At 50.2% G+C, this 19,272-nt stretch overlaps 1 protein-coding gene across 4 annotated transcripts in view; it reads right to left on the reverse strand.

Moving 5' to 3' along the window:
• DCDC2C (doublecortin domain containing 2C) overlaps window positions 1-19,272 on the reverse strand; it is a 115,488-nt gene that overhangs the window by 16,946 nt on the left and 79,270 nt on the right. Inside the window, exons 10-13 of one of the 4 annotated variants that reach the window (XM_085016179.1) lie at window positions 16,117-16,180; window positions 13,203-13,412; window positions 5,555-5,602; window positions 1,416-1,883 (exon numbers count right to left, since the gene is read on the reverse strand). In XM_085016179.1, coding sequence (XP_084872305.1) covers window positions 1,564-1,883; window positions 5,555-5,602; window positions 13,203-13,412; window positions 16,117-16,180 — 642 coding nt within the window. In that variant the 3' untranslated portion in view covers window positions 1,416-1,563. Of the gene's footprint in view, window positions 1-1,415; window positions 1,884-5,554; window positions 5,603-13,202; window positions 13,416-16,116; window positions 16,181-19,272 lie in introns of those variants that run through there. The other 3 variants (XM_085016178.1, XM_085016180.1, XM_085016181.1) reach the window with 3 other exon arrangements.

The following is a 19,272-nucleotide window of genomic DNA, read 5'->3' on the forward strand; positions in this document are numbered from 1 at the left end:
GAAAGAAAGAAAAGTAAAACATCAGTTCAAGCCCTGCCCTGCTACCTACTAGCTGCAGGTCACGTGTGCCTTCAGACCAATGACCTAACTCCTCCGGAAACCTCAAGGTCAATGTCTGCTAAATGCCACACCCTCTAGATTTTCAGCCAACTTGAACATCAGCCCCTCATTTTACAAAAGACAAGAGGTCAAGAGAATGCTCAAGACCCTCGGGTCAACAAAGGATGGCCTCTGGAGTTCCCATCGTGGCGCAGTGGTTAACGAATCCAACTGGGAACCATGAGGTTGCGGGTTCGGTCCCTGCCCTTGCTCAGTGGGTTAACGATCCGGCGTTGCCGTGAGCTGTGGTGTAGGTTGCAGACGCGGCTCGGATCCCGCGTTGCTGTGGCTCTGGCGTAGGCCGGAGGCTACAGCTCCGATTTGACCCCTAGCCTGGGAACCTCCATATGCCACAGGTGCAGCCCTAGAAAAGACAAAAAAATAAACAATAAAAATAAACTAAAGAAATGACGGAGATGGTTTCCATTTGATTACTGTTTTCTCCTTACGGAGTAACAAATTCTATGGTCAGGTCCAACTACAAATCAAGAAACCACAAATATGAAGAAATAACAGCCTTCCCTTCTCCCTCCACACGCCAGCGCTGTACTACCAACTGACAGATGGGGAAGGACGGGTGTGCTGATAACCGGATCCTCAGGGTCCTGCAAGCCTTGCCGCCATCTGCATTCGGACAGCCGAGAAGCCCAGGTGACCCTCCTAACAAGGGTCAAATCTGGTAAGAATCTTAGCAGAAGCTCTGGGTAGCATAATCTGCTTACCGTCTCTCATTTAAAGGAAAAATGACAACAACCAAAAGGACGTCGTTAACTTCTTTCAGTGTCCCCCCCGAGTCCAGCACTGGCAAAGGGCTTTAAGGTAGGCAGTGGCACGCTCGATTATCCCAACAACCTATGAGTTAGGCGTCATTATTAGCTCCCGTTTATGGATGAGGCGCAGATCTAGTTCACATACCCAGTGAGCGAAGCCTCACTGTACCTTCTGACTTCAGAGTCCATCTTCTTACTCACCAACCACGTGCCATTCCATGGGGTTCTGATGGTCTGTTTCTGACATGTATGTGCGTGTACAGGTACGTATACTGTATGTCTGTGTATGCGTGTATTTACACATTAACATAATAATTATAGGCTTAGCTCACTCTGAATAGAAAGGTTTCATTACACTTACCTATGTAAACACGGATCATTTTCAGGAGGGCTGCGTCAGTCCAGGCATGGACTGATGTTCTAAGAAGAAGGAAACTAACATTTGGACCAAGTGGCGACACGCGTTAAACGTCACAGCGACTCTTCCTTCCCTGCCAGCTTTGCACTCAGGGACCCAAGAAGAAATTCCAGATACATGTGGTCTTATTGTTTGGAAACTTTATGTCTGGGCACCAAAATATGAAATTCACAATTGTAACATTCTGCTAGCACACCTCTTCAGCATCATGTGAAAAAATGCCTAATTTTCGTTTAATTTGCCTCATGATCCTTTCTAGCGTCAGACTGTTGCGCTTCACGCCATGGCCGATACTTCGTTTTCAGGGTATTCGCTGTCCTTTGTGTCCTCCCCAGGGCATCTGTCTGGGGGATGGATGGTTGTCTCAGGATGGCTGTTCAGAGGACCTCCGTCAGCAGCCTGTCCTTGGGATGGCTGTCCCAAGGACGACGGTTCCAGTGATGCTTGGGTGTCACGTTGTACTTCCGGCTGTCCTGGTGAGGACTCTTCTTGGGACTGTTGTCCCCCTGGCGGTTTCCTTTGATCTTCTATTTTCATTGGGGTTTCTAGTAGTACAGGTGTATTTTTTTCCTCTAGAATGTCATTTGGTTCTTTTTCTTGTTTTCCGTCCACAAAATAAAACAAAACCACCAATAAACAGAGTAGCCTTCTAAACCAAGTGAAATAAATCATAAAATGACAAGCATTGCTACGATATGTCATTGATTTTTCAAAATGACAGTGATAACAACGTATTTTTCACATAGGATATTATACTCACAAGGTGCTTTTACATGTTTTCTCACTCTTACTCTCATTTAGAAATATAATCCATTAGTTGATTAAAAATTAAAAACCCACAGGGGAGTTCCTGTGGTGGTTCAGCTGTTAGTGAACCCAACTGATATCCACGAGGACAAAGGTTCAATCCTGGGCCTCACTCAGTGGGTTAAGGATCCGGGGTTGCCGTGGGCTGTGGTGTAGGTCGCAGATACGGTTCAGATCCTGCGTTGCTGTGGCTGTGATGTAGGCCGGCGGCTGCAGCTCCGATTAGACCCCTAGCCTGGGAACCTTCATAGGCCACAGGTGCAGCCCTAAAAAGACAAAAACAGACAAACCATACAGGAAAGACTCCTGCTTTCCTACCAGTCACTGAGTTACAGAGGCACCTCTGCTAAAATGAAAAAGAAAGACTCAGTGCAGGAGGATCCACATGAAAACCAACCCATCCAGGGGGAAGATCACTGGGTGTCTCAACCTTTCACCAGCCAAACCGCATCCACCAAAGCCAACGAGATGCCAACAGAGATACGTGCCCTCCGGCATGGGGTCTGAGGATACTTCTGAGAACTGGAAACACCACCGTTTGAAACAACGCCTGGAAAGGAACCCTCAGCTAGAGCTTCACAGAAACGGAGACAAGCCAGGTACCTCAAATCCTCACATTATCATCTTCGACCCCCCAAACCCTGCTCCTCCTCTCCTCTCGCCCGCAGGAGCAACACCAGACCCCAACTCCAACCTCATCCAATTTCATCCTCATCTCTCACATCCATTTCGTGGCCAGGTCTGGTCCGTTTGATCTTCTCCCAGAAATCTAGCCCTTCCTATGCAGCCCACTGCTGTGCTCCAGGCCTCTCCCGGCGTTAACAGTCTCTACAGGAGGCAGATCAAAACCCTTAGAGTGACACACAGGGCGCCGCAGCAGCGCCAGACACCAAGGCAGTGTCCTCCTTCCCAAGGGTGGAGGCGCCAGACACTCAGCCAGCATCCACCCGGGCGGGGCCCAGACATCTCGGCCTGAATGAACGGCTGTGTGCCGTGAGGTGCCCCCCTGGGCTGAGCTGGTTAATGTGTGGTGTGACCCCCCCCCCCCGGTGTCTCCTCTCCTCCTGTAGGAAAGGCCACGTGTGGAAGACAGCAGTGGCCTCAAGACCAGATCCCTGACTCACCGCTGGCTGGGGAGACACCAGGAGAGTCTCACCCCACAGCAGGCTTTGCTCAGTTGAGGAATAAACACTGACCAGTCAAGACAGAGACTTGGATGGATGGACTTCTTTACTTCGGACCGGCCCAGCCGACTCTCACTGACACAGCCGCCCGCGCGAGCTGAGCCTCCTCTGGATTCCCAGCCTCCCCCTGCCCCCACACTGTTCCAATATGCACTCTTGGTTCCCACTGCGCCCCCAACACGTCATCGCTCCTCCAGGCATTTGCCCAAGACCCCCTGCCCTGCATCCTCTCCTCAGCACGACCCCTTTGGCAAACCCTCCTCAGCCTTCACAGCTCATCAGCGCCTTCTGCTCCTTTGTGGCTCCTTCTCTAAACCCCGCAGCCCCTCTCCAAGCCCCGGACAGTCAGCCATTCTCTCTTCAGGAAATTTCCAGGGTATCCAATACAAATCTCTATCTCTTCGTGCAGCGGGGTCCCAACCCCGATCTAAATGAGCTCCTTGGGGACAGTGACACTGCGTTAACCCGTACATGTGCTCTCAGCACTCAGGACCTGGCTCAGACCTGGCAGCTCCAGACTCTCTTGGTTCGGGTTTAAAGAAGGGTCATGTGACATGTGAGTGTCGGCTCCTGCACCTACTTCCAGAATAACCTTAGATAAATCTGCTTCTCTTCCCGGGTTTCAGTCCTTTCTTGCTTGAAAAATAGAGGCGGAAGTATGGGTCTCTGGAAATGCCGGGGTGATGGTGGTAAGTGCCTGAAAGCACACACTGGACTGCAAAGCATGAACAGACGCCCTCAGTGTCTGCGAGGTATGGTTCCAGGGCCCCTGGGGTCCCAGAGCCCACCACGCTCAAGTCCCTTCTAGAAAACGGCGCAGGGCTTACAGACAACCTAAGGACATCCTCCCATGCCCTGCAACTCATCTCCACATTACTTACGACACCTAATACAACGCAACTCCCGTGTAAACCGTTGTAAATACGGTTAACTCGTCACCTGCACGTGGCAAAGTAAAGTTGTGCCTTTCAGAACTTTCTGGAACTTTTAAAAAATATTTTGGATCTGCAGTCAGTTGAATCCATGGGTATGGCACCCACGGACACAGAGGGCAAACTGTACACATCATATGATGCTTATCACAAAAAGTTTAAAGACCAAAGAAAAGAAGGGATTACAGAAGAAAAACTAAAAACTGTCACAGGAAATATACCATTATACGGACATGAAAGGCCCAGCTGGTGAGAGCCAGGAGTTGAAACCGCCCTGGGCAAACCCGCAGGAAGGCCCGAGGCCGCTCACTGCGCACGTGCTAGTCTGGCGCCCCCTACAGGCTCCCTCCTGCACTGGGGCTCATCCTCTGCTTTCATTTAAGTCTGTCTCCCCTACGAGACCTGGGGGGCAACCTGGGAACAAGGGTTGCATCTGACTCGTCTTTGTTTCCCAAGCTCCCAGCTCAGCCTGGCACATGGAAGGTAGTCAGAAAATGTTTGATAAATGAAAAAAAGGCAATAATGGCATATGGACCAGCGGCCCATAGCCCCACACGTGAAGCATTTCCAAGGACATTAAATTAGAATGTGCAAAATTAAACATGGTTTTAAGATACTAAAAGGTGTTCATATGAATAGTAGGTCACCATACTATTTAATATAAAATTTCATTAAACATGAATATAAAATAACATCACTGCATTGCGATGTGATAAAATGCATTTCGAAAATCCCTGAATTCAATTTGCCTTTTAAATGTCATCGCCAATGAGGTATTTCTGGCATTGCACACGTGTTCTATATTGTCTTCTTTCAGAACTGAACCCATAATCCAACAGGCCCCTAAATAAGGCCAAAAATATGTCACTTCGGTGCACCAAAGAATTTCCATATTTGTCTGACGTCTCAGATCTGAAATCTGCACTTGGTACCACAACTTTGTAAGAGGTTTTTTCCCTCTCCTCTCCTTTTTTACAAAATGTTACAAAGATAAATGCAGTCAAATCTTAAAATAATTGCATAATTGAACACTGAAAAGTCTGCCCCGACTGCACTGCTGGCTGTCACAGTGTCACCACGCGGTGAGTAAAACCTCATCTGTCCACCCACCTAAACAAGGTGCCACATGAAAGAAGGTTTGGAGAGATCGGAACTCAGTTATCAACGTGTAAGCTTTTGTTCAGAGCCAGACAAGCTGAGGGGGCGGCTGCCCCCAAATGGAAGTTCCGGGGGTCTCCCAGCAGGGGGCGTGGCACACAGTTTCAGGGCTACCTCCCAAGGACAGCGACAAGCACACAGGCTCACACGCGCCCCACAAATGACCACCAATAATCACTCTCTTACCAGGAACTGAAACCGCTTTCTGATTCTTGCTAAGGTTCTTGAGAGAAGCTAAAAAAAAAAAGAAAAAAAAAGGAAAACCCAGATATTAATAAACTGACCAAAGTTCATTACATACTATGAGATTCTGTAGTAAGATCTACAGCTAAAGGAATTACCAGAATGTCACCACGCTGACCGGTTTAGAGAACATTTAGGGATGTTTTGAGTACAATCATGCATTATTATACAGGCAGTCAAGCCAACACCATCCCAATTGTAGCTGCTGAGATGACAGGGCAACAGAATTTTGATCTTATTTTTCTTCCTCTAAGAAAAAAAGCATATTTTAGCTAAGGATTTTTTTAACTCCTTCCTCATGCAGCTTCACAGTGGGAAGCTGGGGACATATGTTGGCATTTCCTTTGCTCCATACAAGATTTATCAAGTAACAGCATCCCGCCAGTTAGACCAGCTCGGGGTGAGATGCAGGTGTTGGCTGCTCTCCCTCCAACACCCAGAGAAGGTTCTCAGTGTACAGAGCAGCTGCTTGTCAAAACCTCAACAGCAAAGAGCAGTAAAGACAGCATATTCAGTCTGCCATGAAAAATACTCAAATTAGAAATGCGTAACTTGCACCAATACGCAGGGTAAAACGCACTCGTGTGCACAAACACAACATAAGCAAATGCAACAAAACTTCTGCAGATCTGCCCTGTGACATCTTCGCCGACAATTCTGCTTTGATTTTAGGTATTTTTTAAGTTTATGGACGTCTCTGCCAATTTCCCAACGTGGCATGAAAATATTTATTGCATCAAGGATAGACACTCCCCAAGGCTTCTGGGTGTAGAGTTTCACCGAGATACTTCACGCAGCAATGTTCTTGCTGATAAGCGCTCCCGTCACGTGCAACCTGGGAGCCAAATAACTAGACCAAAGCAATTCGATTCGGAAGACCTGACAGGCTGGCACGTAAGAAGCAGCGCAAAAGCTGCTGGGGGCACGGAGCAGGGTGGGGGTGGCTGACGGCCACGGAGGAGATTCCAGACGCCGTTAGGACCCTTGACTGGAGAGCAGCAGCCGCAGGGGATCTGAAAGTTGGAGCAGAGAAGAAACAAACAAGAACGAGGAGTTTCAGAAGAAGGCGGGTTTTGAGGACAATCGTGGGAGGTCAGAGGCCACCCGGAAGCCCAACAGCTGGATGACATCAGAAAAGCCACTGCCTGGGTCCAAGAAGAGTCCCCAACACCCGTCTGAAAGTCTAATGGAACGCGGGCCTATTCTAAGCATGTCATCGACACTCGCTTTGAAAACTGGTCTTCGTCTCCACATCTTTCCGTGACGGCCAGACCCTGCGGCCGCTGTGCGTTACGAATTACGACGTCAGGCTCCAGTTTGCACTGATTCACCTAATGTTTCAGTTTAAAGTATGAAGACGCTGTGAAACGGCAGAAAGTTAGACCACATTTACTGTTTGTACCTGGTAACTATTATGCAGTCATCTGGTTTCTCTGCGGGCTAGCGCGTTTTTAAATAAGTCAGCAAAGACACTGACCAGGTCCTCTTGGGAGATTACAAACTAAATCAAAAAGCAGTTTGAATTCACAAAATCTCCGACTGGTTTGAGGGTCCCGACTGGAGACTTGGAATCAGATTAACCCAATGAAACCAGGATAATTATCTTCATTCTTAAAATAATTCCAATGTTCTATATTCAAGTGTACTGCTCATCACAGAAAATTTGGAGAAGAGAGACAAGGTCCCCAAGTGGGAAACAAATGTAAGTCACAGACCCACCACTTGTTGCCGGAGGTCGGAACCTGCACGGTGTCGGGAGTTTATGATGAGAACTTATCCACGGCTTTCCAGCCTCGGGTTAAACCCCTGGAGGCAGGTGGCTGGCTCGGGTGTACAGACGCCCATGTGCCCGACAGGAAAAACCACCCACTTCGGCTTCTCCTGAGGACCCGGGCTCCCTAGCAGCCTTCTCGAGGGAGGGCTGCTTGTCCCTTCCTCTCCCTTCCTCCCCTTGAAGCCCTCAGCCTCTCTGGCATTTAGGTCAAGAGATCCCACCCCCCTCCCTCCTTGCAGTAGCCATGCCCTCTCTCCTTGACCACCTGAGCCCTTGGGTCCATCTCTCTCGCTGACACAGCCCCTGTCATCATCCTTGGGGATCTCAACGGCCACTTGAGAAAGACCTTCCAGCCACGGCTTCTCAGTTCCCTGATGTCCCCCCATCCAAGGCCCTGTGCTCTTTCCCTCCCATGACCACACCTGGACCTCGTCATGACCACGGACACTAGACCCCTCTCAGGTCACCCTCCAATCCTTACAGTGTCTCAGTCCTTCCATTTTTCATGACCTGACACTGTCGAAGCGTGCGCGTGGGTATTTTGGGGGGTCCCTCAATTCAGGCATAGCTGATACTTTCTCATGAAGGGACCAATGGCCCTGGAGCAAGACCAGCTCCTCGCCCTGCATCACACCAAGAGGGGTCTTATATCAACATCCCCCTGTCACTGGTGATACCAACCTCGATCACCGCCTGTCATCTTTATTATAACGTTTTCTTATCGTTTCCTTCACATGAAAAAATAAGACTCAGATAAGGCTTCAAATAAGCCATGTTCTGAGTCACACCGTGTGCTAGTATTAGCAGGACTACAACCACAACAGAAGGAAACCCGACAAGGAGACGGGGAGATTGGCTGCTGGGTGTTCAAGGTCCTTTCCTGCTCTGAATTGCAGTCCTGTTATAAGCAATTTACTCTTCTCTTATCCATACTGATAAAAACATATTGGAGTCTCGTTTAAAAGAAATGAAAACTCACTATGCTAGAGGTATAATTCCTGTAAACTTTCCCAAGAAATGCAACAAAATCATATGATAAAAGCAGGCAACGGAATTTCCCATCGTGGCACAGTGTAAACGAATCCAACTAGTATCCATGAGGACGCCGGTTCCATCCCTGGCCTCGCTCAGTGGGTGAAGGATCCAGCATTGCCGTGAGCTGTGGTGTAGGTCACAGGCACGGCTCGGATCCCGGGTTGCTGTGGCTGTGGGGAAGGTCGGCAGCTGCAGCTCCGATTCGACCCCGAGCCTGGGAACGTCCTCACGTCGCAGGTGCAGCCCTGAAAAAAATAATAAATAAATGGGTAAGAACGTGCTCTTCGGCCATTCGGTGTTGAAACATGCTTCCACCTGCATGTTTCTTTGGCAGAGAGTAACAATAAAAAGTCGGCTGGAGGACCGGCCAAAACCAGGTGAGCAGAGATGGCGGGAAGTCAAAGTAGGAGCCTGCTGAAGGTGCAGCCGACACAGAGAAGGGCCCGGCCCCAGACCAGGAGAAGCAGATTCATCTACACACACACTGGAACCGCCCTGAGAACTCAGGGGTGTCAAAAGAACAAAGCGCACAACAAAGAATTACCTACATTTGGAAACGGCTTTGGGGTTTTCAACAGTGTTTTGGGTCACTTTTCTCACTTAGCATCCACCATGTGCTGCTGATTCTGAAGACACAGTGTTTACGAGAGGTTTAGGAACTTGCTCTGGGCTCACAGATAACACGGCCCGGGGCTGGGACCCCCGACCCCGGGACCCTGTGTATACCGCGCTTCCCACGGCACATACGGGGGGCTCCGCCTACGAAGGTTCGTTTTCATGCTCCTTTTTGCTTCTCCTTTTCCATTCTAAGACCTTCTTGAAGCGATTTAAATAATCACATCTTAGCAGCCTCCTAACAATTTTACTGGATCCCATGACAGCTTCTCCGGACTGTCTGGGAGGAGGTCTGTCTGTCTGCAAACTGGAGGAAGTCCATACACCCTGCTTGGCTCCCGGGAAGCAAAGGAAACGTCCCCGCTCCACACACCCCGGGTACACACACCGTCTTCAACCCCCAGAGAGGAAAGCTGCCACAGAAACCCAGCTTGGTCTGTAACCGCTCCGAAGCCATTCCATCAAACTCAAAAGGTCATGGCATCAGGCGAAGACGAGTCGGCCTACAGGAGGGGCCTTGGTACACTGATCAAACACGATCCGGGAAATAAGTTATTTCTACCAGCACCAAAAAGAGAGATTTAGACTCTCATAAACAACGTGTATTTAAATAGTAAGGAAAGTATCGAAAGGGGGAAAAGTGTCTGAACACGTTTTCTAGAACTATTAGGGTTTCGTTCTGTCTAAAGGCAAAGACTCTGGGTTGCAACCTCAAGCAACCTCTGGCAGATGGAGGCACCCGACCGCACCGTCCAAGCGCCCACTGAGCACCTGTCCACAGGTCGTCCTCCCGGACCCTGGCCCCAGCCTCAGCTCGGGCAGCGGCATGGAGGAGGTGGGCAGCTCCCCAGACACACTCCTCCATCCAGAAAAGCTAACGGGAAGCGCTGACCCCCACGTGGATTTCAGAAAATCTGCGAGACTCAGAAGCTAAGAAAGGAGCATCTGACTCCATGGCCTCCTCCTGCCCGTGATCGCAGGCCCTGCGCCTGGTCAGGGGGGACACAGCGGGTCCAGGGCCATCGGCAGGCCTTGGGGATGCAGGCTCAGTGCTCACTCCCCCGGCCCCGGGGGGCAAGTGAACGCATCATTTTACCCCCCTAAGCAGAGGATCACAGCGTATCACGCAATGGACGTGCCCAACATTGAGCCTCCCAGAGAAGAGCCGTAAATTATAGAACTGGAAGAAACATCAGCTGCCTGGGTTACTGCTTCCAGCACAACTATGAGAAAGGACGGGAGCACGTGCTGGGAGATGGGCAGCGTTCACAGCGCGAGAGCCGGGCCCGAACACCCAGCCACCAGGCACCGCCTGGTTTCCTTTCAGCCCCTCATCCTTGGGTAAAAGGAGATGCATAGTCGGGGGACTAGTTCCCTGCATGGCTGAGACCCTCCCCTGCAGAGCAGTGTCGCTCTCACAGGCCCCCGTGGACAACGGTCAGTGCATCTCGGTTTAGAGCCCAATTCCCAGCCTCAGCTTCTTCAAAGAAAAGGCGGCTTCCGTTCGCAAGGGAAGCTGACACGGATTTAATGCCACGTGTGGTCTACGTAACAGATGACAGCTCCCAGGAGCAGAGGCTCCATCCACTGACCACCCGAGAGGAACAGAAAACAGGGGGCGGGGGGATGCTCCAAGGGGCGGGCGAGACGGTGAGGCCGCCGGGAGGGCTGGGAGCCCTGAAACCCACAGAACCCACAGAGTCACAGTTCTGCTCACGGCCACCCTGAGGACAGCCATGCAAACGGCAGAGAGAATAAGCAGACGCCTGGCTCAGGCACCGAAGTCCCTCAGCTTTCCCCAAAGACACGAAATGAGACTATTTAAATAACACGAGAATTAGAAAGAAACCCGGATGATTCACTTTGCTGGAGAGGCTGCTCCCACGTCAAAAGAGGCGGTCAAGAGGAATGGATAAAGAAGGTGGGGTACATGCACGCAGCGGAGCATACACGGTGCGGTACAGTGGGGTACACGCACACAACTACTCCGCCGAGAAAAGTGCCATTTGCAGCAACACGGATGGACCTGGAGATTCTCATACTACGTGAAGTTGGAGCGTGGAAGACGAATACCATACGATATCACAGGTATGTGGAATCTGCAAAAGGTTACAAACAAACTTCTTTGCAGAACAGAAACAAACTCCGGACTTTGAAAACAAACGTATGGTCACCAAAGGGGACAGGTTGCAGGGTGGGAGGGACAGACTGGGGGTGGGGGACTGGCACATGCGCACTGAGGCCTCTGGAATGACTGGCCAGCGGGACCTGCCGGGCGGCACAGAGAACGCTGCCAATGTTCTGTGATCGTCTATGTGGGAGAAGAATCAGAGGGAAGGGATGTGTGCCCGTTTACAACGGAATCACTCTGCTCTGCAGCAGACATGACGACAACCGCGTGCAAGTCTACTGCAATAAACCCAAAAAAAAAAAAAAAACAGAAGAGGCCACCAAAACAGACAGCACACAGGAAAGGCATGGCAAAGCCCCGATGTGCTTCGAACGAAAAACGTGCTGCTCCACAAGGCAGGGCGGGCCCTGGGTCTGTGCTCTCCCCTCTGGAGGCCCTCCTGTCCTGCTCCTGGACCCAACCTGTCACCAACTGTGAGCAGCTCTTTGAATGACCATCACAGGTCATAACTGAGCCAAGCTAATTTATGATCCTTAAAAAACGCTAGAAAAAAAAGAGTTCCCGTCATGGCACAGTGGAAACGAATCCAACTAGGAACCATGAGGTTGTGGGTTCGATCCCTGGCCTCGCTCAGTGGGTTAAGGATCCGGTGTTACCATGGGCTGTGGTGTAGGTTGCAGACACGACTCGGATACTGCATTGCTGTGGCTGTGGTGAGGCCAGTGGCTACAGCTCTGATTAGAACCCTACCCTGGGAACCTCCATATGCCGCAGGTGTGGCCCTAAAAAGCAAAAAACAAACACAAAAAAAATTACTTTTAATAATTCCTAAGTTGCCAGATTGACGAAAATCTTAAAGGAAAAAATCCCTCTAATAAAGCCTTCAGGCAGAACGAGCATCAGGCCTGGCCAAGCTCCTCCCCTCAAAATTCTGTGCTCAGAGCCCCCAAAATGGTCAGCAGACCCACTGGTGCCTACGCTGCCAAAAGGATTTCTAAGCCAGGCGGCCCGGGCCCTGGGCAGCATGTTTCTGTGGCTTTGTCCTTGCAACTGGGAACAAAGAAAAGCAGGTGGAAAAATCACAACGGAAGAAAATGGATTTTTTTTTCTGATTCTTTGGTTTCTTCCCTTTGAGTCGCCCTCCACCTCCCAATTCCCAAAGCAAATAAAAATAACCGCAACAGAACACAGCCAAAAACTATTCCCAGTGAGGATAGAAAAGTATTCCTGCCTTGAATTCAGCTTGAGGAACTTCAAACTGCCTCATTCTCCTAGAAAAATTAAACTAGCAAACTCTCACAAAATAGAAGGTACAGCAATGTTGTAGAAACTGTGTTGCAGCAGCTAAGAATTCCGAGATTTTTAAGCACCTGATTCTATAGAAGACGAAAGAACGTGTATTCTGTAAGAAAAGTCACATTTTTTAAAAAAAATTAAGTTTTATTGGCGTATCCATAATTTACAAGGCTGTGCTAACATCTGCGGTACAACAAAGTGACCCAGGCATACATACACACACATCCATTCTGCCTCAGGTTCTTAGGGAAGGTGACATTGTTTAAGGGAGCTGTGACATGGGCTCATCCCCTTCCCCCGAATAAATCTTTGGGTTCGGCCACTGTTTCCCATGACCTCGGATGAGCAGATTGACCAAAACGGCTCCGTGTAACGTGCTGGGGTGCCGGGCTGCCCGGAGACCTTGGAAGCGGTAACTGAAGCCCAGAGCTCGCAGGTGGAGCCCAAAGGCACCTGGAAACTAACTGGAGGTGCCCCCCTCAGCGCACGAGCCACCCCCACCCCCACCCCCGCCCCCGCCCCCGCCCCCACCCTGGCACGGGAGCAGAACCTCGAGGACAAGAGGGGAGAGGGGGAAGCCAAGGGGGTGGCGTGCATGTCTGCGTTACTTCTGCCACCCCCGTTACTGCTGCTGGTGCCCTCGGCCACCAAGGACGAGACAGGGCGCGTTCTGCTTCCTCCTCCTACCGTGAAGAGCACCACCTGGCCAGGCTGTGCGAGTGGAAAGTCGAAGGAAATACCTGTGCAGCGACGGTGCAATCTCTGTGTGTTCTTAAACAATCCTGACAGCAGATGGTTCCGTGTGCCTTGCATCTGTGAGAGCCAGCAGCTCAAGTCCTCGGGTCCTTCGACGGCAGGGAAAGGGCCCAGGAGGCGCCGGAAGGGAAGACGGCTTAGACCCGCCCATAAAGATCTCTCTCTGGGGTGAACGTCACGTGAGGAGCATCCTTCTACTAAACGCCAGGTAACAAAAAGGAGAGAGAAGCAGGGACTTAGAGGACACTAAACCAAATGGACCCGCTTTTGCGTCAGACTTGCGACGCCCGCCAGGGTTCCTTCTGGTCACTAGGTGGCGCTGTGGGTCCCTCTACTCCCTGGGGTGCAAACCCCACCTTCACACTTTAATATCTGGGGGATCCACTTTATAAACTCCTTTTGAAAACAAAATATTCTTCTCTAAGAGTTCCTGTCGTGGCTCAGTGGTTAACGAATCCGACTAGGAACCATAACAATGAGGGTTTGATCCCTGGCCTCACTCAGTGGGTTATGGATCCGGCATTGCCGTGAGCCGTGGTGTAGGTCACAGACGAGGCTCGGATCCCGCGTTGCTGTGCTTTTGGCATAGGCAGGTGGCTACAGCTCCGATTGGACCCCTGCCCTGGGAATCTCCATGTGCCTCTGGTAAAAAAAAACAAAAAAACAAAAAAAAAAAACAAAAAACTCTCATCATTTATTGGCATTTATGAATGATGATTTTTTTTCTCTTAAGTACCAAGAAGGGTAGCATATCAAAAGGTAGACAGATGTTTCCCTCAAATTCAATGGAAATTTTTACACACACACACACACACACACACACACACTGGTCAAAAAATGGCTTTTATTTTTTAACATTTCATTCTTCACAATAAATGTTAGGTAAAATAAATTATTGGTGTTAGTAAACGTTTATGAGGTATGGGAAAATCCTCTTATAGGAAAAAACACCATATAAAAAACTTGAGTGCATTTAAGTTGTGCAAGCTCTCACTTTTCTAACTCAACGTCCACCGTTTTTTATCTCTTGATTTGATTATTATGATTAAAAATACTCTTACATTTGATATTTTAGAAACTTTTTTAATATCCACTGTTTAAAAATGATACTTGAATGAATCATTCCAGAAAATATAGTCTCATACATTTTAATCGCTCCCACCAGGTGTTTCAGAAGAAACATATCGATAAGTGGTTTACCAGCAAATTCAATGGAAATTCTATTTCCCTCGCATTCAGTGGAAATTGTCGTTGAGAGATTTTGATCGTGGGGCATTGACAGTTACAACGAACTTTTAAAACTGAAAGCCAAAATGTCATCCCAAAGGGTCACTGAGCCTGTCCCCCTCTGTCTGTTCGTCCCCCCAGGCCACAAATGAGAAGCAGCACGAAAGGTCACTTCCCCAAAGAACTCGCCACTGCCTCGGAGCCTGAAAACCATCCCTCCCTTGAATCTGCCTCGCTGGTCCCCAGACGCTGTCCCTCCCCAGCTCCTGGTGGCCCTGCCTCCTGGTGCCCAGCAAGACGTGTGTGTGGCCACTGCCACTGAAAAGCCTCCGTCTGTTCTTTCAGACCTCCCTGTCCTCCCATGCTCCCCTTGGGGTTGGTTTAGTCTAATTTTAACCACGCATGTGAGCTAAAGGAGTCGGCTACCGAGCTGTGATGGACCGAGGGGGGCTGGAGGACAGGGGCTCACAGGACCGGGGAGTCCGGGCGCATCCCCCTGCCTGCCAGCTGACAGAAACCCCGCCACCTCTCCCGCTGGCAAACCCCTCTTCTTCAAGGGGAACCGTCTCGGGCCCTCACACATAGAGCCCCAAAGAAGGGAAGGAAAGGAACGGGGTGTTAGAGAAACCCCACTACCAGCTGATCTCACAGGACAAGGATTCAGAAAACCCCACTACCTGCTGATCTCACGGGACACGGGTTCAGAAAACCCCACTACCCGCTGATCTCATGGGACACGGGTTCAGAAAACCCCACTACCCGCTGATCTCACGGGACACGGGTTCAGAAAACCCCACTACCCGCTGATCTCACGGGACACGGGTTCAGAAAACCCCACTACCTGCTGATCTCACGGGACACGGGTTCAGAAAACCCCACTACCCGCTGATCTCACGGGACACGGGTTCAGAAAACCCCACTACCGCTGATCGCACAGGACGCATATCTCACAGGCCTGTGATCACCACAGTCAAGGAACAAAGAGCTGCACTGCTTCGTCTGAGGACTAAATTACATCTGAGGAGCATATGGCTTTTTGATGGACATCTGAGCCACGGCGCAAGGCTAACTGCAGGGTTTCTGTCCCTTCCCATGGATACAAGGCCCAGGCTTCAGACGACACACCCTGGAAGAGAGTTCTGGCCAAAACATGACAGGTCCAGTGATGTGGCAAACGACCCTGTGACCTGGGGAAGGATACCCACCCTCGCGAAGCCTCAGTTTCTCCATCTGTAAAATAGCCAACTTACATCATCAAAAGAGGAAGGTGACACGTCCATTTTTGTAATCTGCAAGGCACCGTGCCATTTCACACTGTGATGTATCATTTCCCTGCTCTTCATGGTAATATGCGACCAGAAAAGCATGTTCACGAAAATCTTTTGTAACCTGATTTTAAAACTACAAATCTAAACAATTATGATTATAACTAGTTATGAGAAAATTTAGGAGAAGAATTTATAATTTGGTGGTGGTATTATTACGGGGAGTTTAGGGGGTTTCAGGAAATGAGACCTTTTCTCTATCAAGTGTTCTATGCATATTTTAACTATATCCCAGGAGACAAATTTGACTAGCTGTTGACAACAGGATCTCACAAGTATCCTCACCCACGGTTGAATTATTACAGACTAGAGACATTTCTATTTCTTCAACATCTACTCAACATACCTTCTTTCTCTGTGTTGTGTCTTAAGAGAAACTCTTTCTTAAAAGACATTGGTGAGTTGTCTTCCTGAAATAGAAATCATCAGTGTTAGCAGCTGATCTGTTTATATTCAGAGAAAAAGTGAGTCATCAGGAGTGGAACACCCAGCTATAACTGGACCTTGAGAATGAAGTTTGCAACAAAGGTGAGACCAGCAGAAATTTAGCACACTCAAGAGTGATGTGCCAAACCACACAGCCCATGCTGGAAGGCCACCCATCGCTCCAGGTCCAGCATGGGTCAGCCTTCCTCCGGCCTGGCCAGGGAGTCAAGGACGAAGGAAGCATGGACCAAATAAGCTCCCCCAGTCTGGCTTCAGGGCCCAGCCCTTGTCTGCTGGACTCTTTAACTCGGGGCAGTTCAGGGACCAAACCGGAGACCAGGACCTACTAGTTCTCATGGTCACTCCGAGTTTTCCAGCACCATCTTGTCCTCCCAAACATTTCCTGTGCAAAGATGGCCCAGCTTCCAAGAGAGTCCCTGCAGAGAGTCACTCCCACCCGAGCAAGAAAAAGCTAGATAATTGACAAATTAAAACCATCTTGATGTCATCAGAGAGTCGGGGTCACAGGGCAACCACCTAGGCTGAACTCTAAGGACAGACGGACTCCTCCAAGGAGGTGTGGGGCTGAGCACTGGCTGCCCTGGGGCAGAGCACGAGAGGAGGTGCCCGCCAGCCAGGGGGTCAGAGGACTTCCGCCAAAAGTTTCAGTGAGCCCAGGGGGTGTGTAAGCACATACAGCCCGGGCTCCTTGGCTAAAAGGCGGGTTCTACGGCGGAGGGCGTACAAGAGGAGCCTGGAGAATCCTGGAGTCACAGAAACAGAGGAAATTCTTTTTTTTTTTTTTTTTTTTGTCTTTTGTCTTTTTTGTTGTTGTTGTTGTTGTTGTTGTTATTGTTGCTATTTCTTGGGCCGCTCCCGCGGCATATGGAGGTTCCCAGGCTAGGGGTTGAATCGGAGCTGTAGCCACCGGCCTATGCCAGAGCCACAGCAACGCGGGATCCGAGCCGCGTCTGCAACCTACACCACAGCTCACGGCAACGCCGGATCGTTAACCCACTGAGCAAGACCAGGGATCGAACCCGCAACCTCATGGTTCCTAGTCGGATTCGTTAACCACTGCGCCACGACAGGAACTCCGGAAATTCTTAAAATAACAAAAGGTGTCAAAGGCACAGGTCAAAGGAACACAGGAGCCAAGCTGAAGGGACACCAAAGACCAAACAGGAACAACCAGAACAACAGCAAGATGTACGTGAGTCCATAATGATAGGAACAAAGGTAATACTGGATTGTAACCCAAAAGAGAAATACATATACATATACAGGACTCCATAATGCTATGAATAAATGCTTGTAGAAATAAATAAATTGGACATAAAAAACAAACATGCCCAGAGGAGACCCCCAAAGAACAGATGTACAGAGATCAAGCTCCCTGCCACGGAAGGGGAGGGGTAATTTTCGGCCCACCGCCTTTTGGAGTCTTGCCTTAGTGCCGTGCTTCCGACGAACAGAGTCAGGAAAGGGAGGAAGAGAGCGTCTACAGCGTGGAACTCTGATGCCCAATAGACGAGGAACGAAGGTCAACGCCATGAGGAACGTGGGTGGGTTTCCCCTGGTGCCACGCGACAGGGATCCTCCCTCCACCTCCGAGGCCTTTCCAAACCCCTAAGTCCAGTCTGACCAGGAGAAAAACCTCTCAGGGGGCCGGCATCACCCTGCCCTCAAACCAGAGACATTCCGGCAATGAAAACGGCAGACGGATACGTCTTGGAAACAGACAAGAGGCTCCTTCATAAAATACTAACCCACCGAATCCAACTGCATGGGAAGAATGACTGTCCGTGATGAGCAAGCGAGGTTTACCCAGGCAGTCCAACCTACTTCAACGTTTGAAAGTCAATCAACTCACCTCAACAGACTAAAAGAGAAAACCACACATCTGTCTCGAGAGATGCAGAAAAACCATGTGACAAAAAGTGCTTTTACTGCTTAAAAATGAGGGTAAGTGCGGGACTGCTGTGTTTGCTTTTTTCTTTCTTTTTTCTTTTTGCTTTTTAGGGCTGCACCCATGGCACATGGAGGTTCCCAGGCTAGGGGTCCAAATCAGAGCTGCAGCCACCGGCCTGCACCACAGCCACAGCAACGCCAGGTCCTTAACCCACTAAGTGAGGCCAGGGGTCAAACCCGCAACCTCATGGTTCCCAGTAGGATTCATTTCCGCAGCCCCACGACGGGAACTCCTGTATTTGCATTTTATCAAACTGTTCTCCAAACTGTTCAGCTGAGCAGGCAGCACCATTGAAAGTGTGTGGAGAGCAGTCTAGAAATCCTTATCATCACCTCAAACATGAAACACTGAAGATCTATCTGCAAAAAGCCTCATCACTTCCCTTAAGATGTCATAAAACACTTCACAGAAGCCCTGGGCTGGAAACACAGGCAGGAGACGACCCAGTCTTTCGGCTGCGTTTCGGGTCACTGGCAGCTGACACAGGCGTCGAGGAAGCTTCTCCTCACCCAGCTCCCCTCGCCCCTCCGGAGGCGGATGCTCCAGAAGCGCCCTTCTCAGTCGCAGGACTAAGAACAGAGAGAATAAAGCAGCAGCGGTGGGTTTTCTTCACGTCCACTCTTCTCACGCTCTCACCTCGTCCACCAGGAGGGAGCAGACTGGTCCCTGCCGACACCAGGAAAACTCAGTGGATCCTGCTCCCAGCACACACACGCGGCCCCTCGCCGGGCCCTGGTCCCATCCGTGCAGCTCCTGGGGAAACCTGCCCTTAACCTCACGCTCCCGCCCGAAACGCCTTCGGAGGGGAAGCAGGTGGAATAACAGGTGCACAGCTTGCGACTGGCTGTGTCCGTGCTTCCCTGGGGCGCAGGGACAGTCGCGCAGGTGAGGCGGTTGGGGGAGTCCCTTGATTTTCAGTTACCCACATTACTGATTCATGGCGGAGAATACGTTACCTCCACACAGGTCAGTGAATACAGGTGAGGTGACAAGGGAACTGCCACCAGCACCGGGAGGGCCAGGGACAGCGCTCAAAGGTGACACCTCTGCTCCACGGAGAGAAAGCGTAAGAAAGCGGGGAGCGACTGATGACACCAGGGAGGT

Source organism: Sus scrofa, chromosome 3 (genome assembly GCF_054392235.1).
Source record: "Sus scrofa isolate SSC_HxYL_T2T_F1_AM1 chromosome 3, Sscrofa_HxYL_maternal_Yorkshire_Landrace_v2.0, whole genome shotgun sequence".
In the NCBI taxonomy this organism is placed as follows: domain Eukaryota; kingdom Metazoa; phylum Chordata; class Mammalia; order Artiodactyla; family Suidae; genus Sus; species Sus scrofa.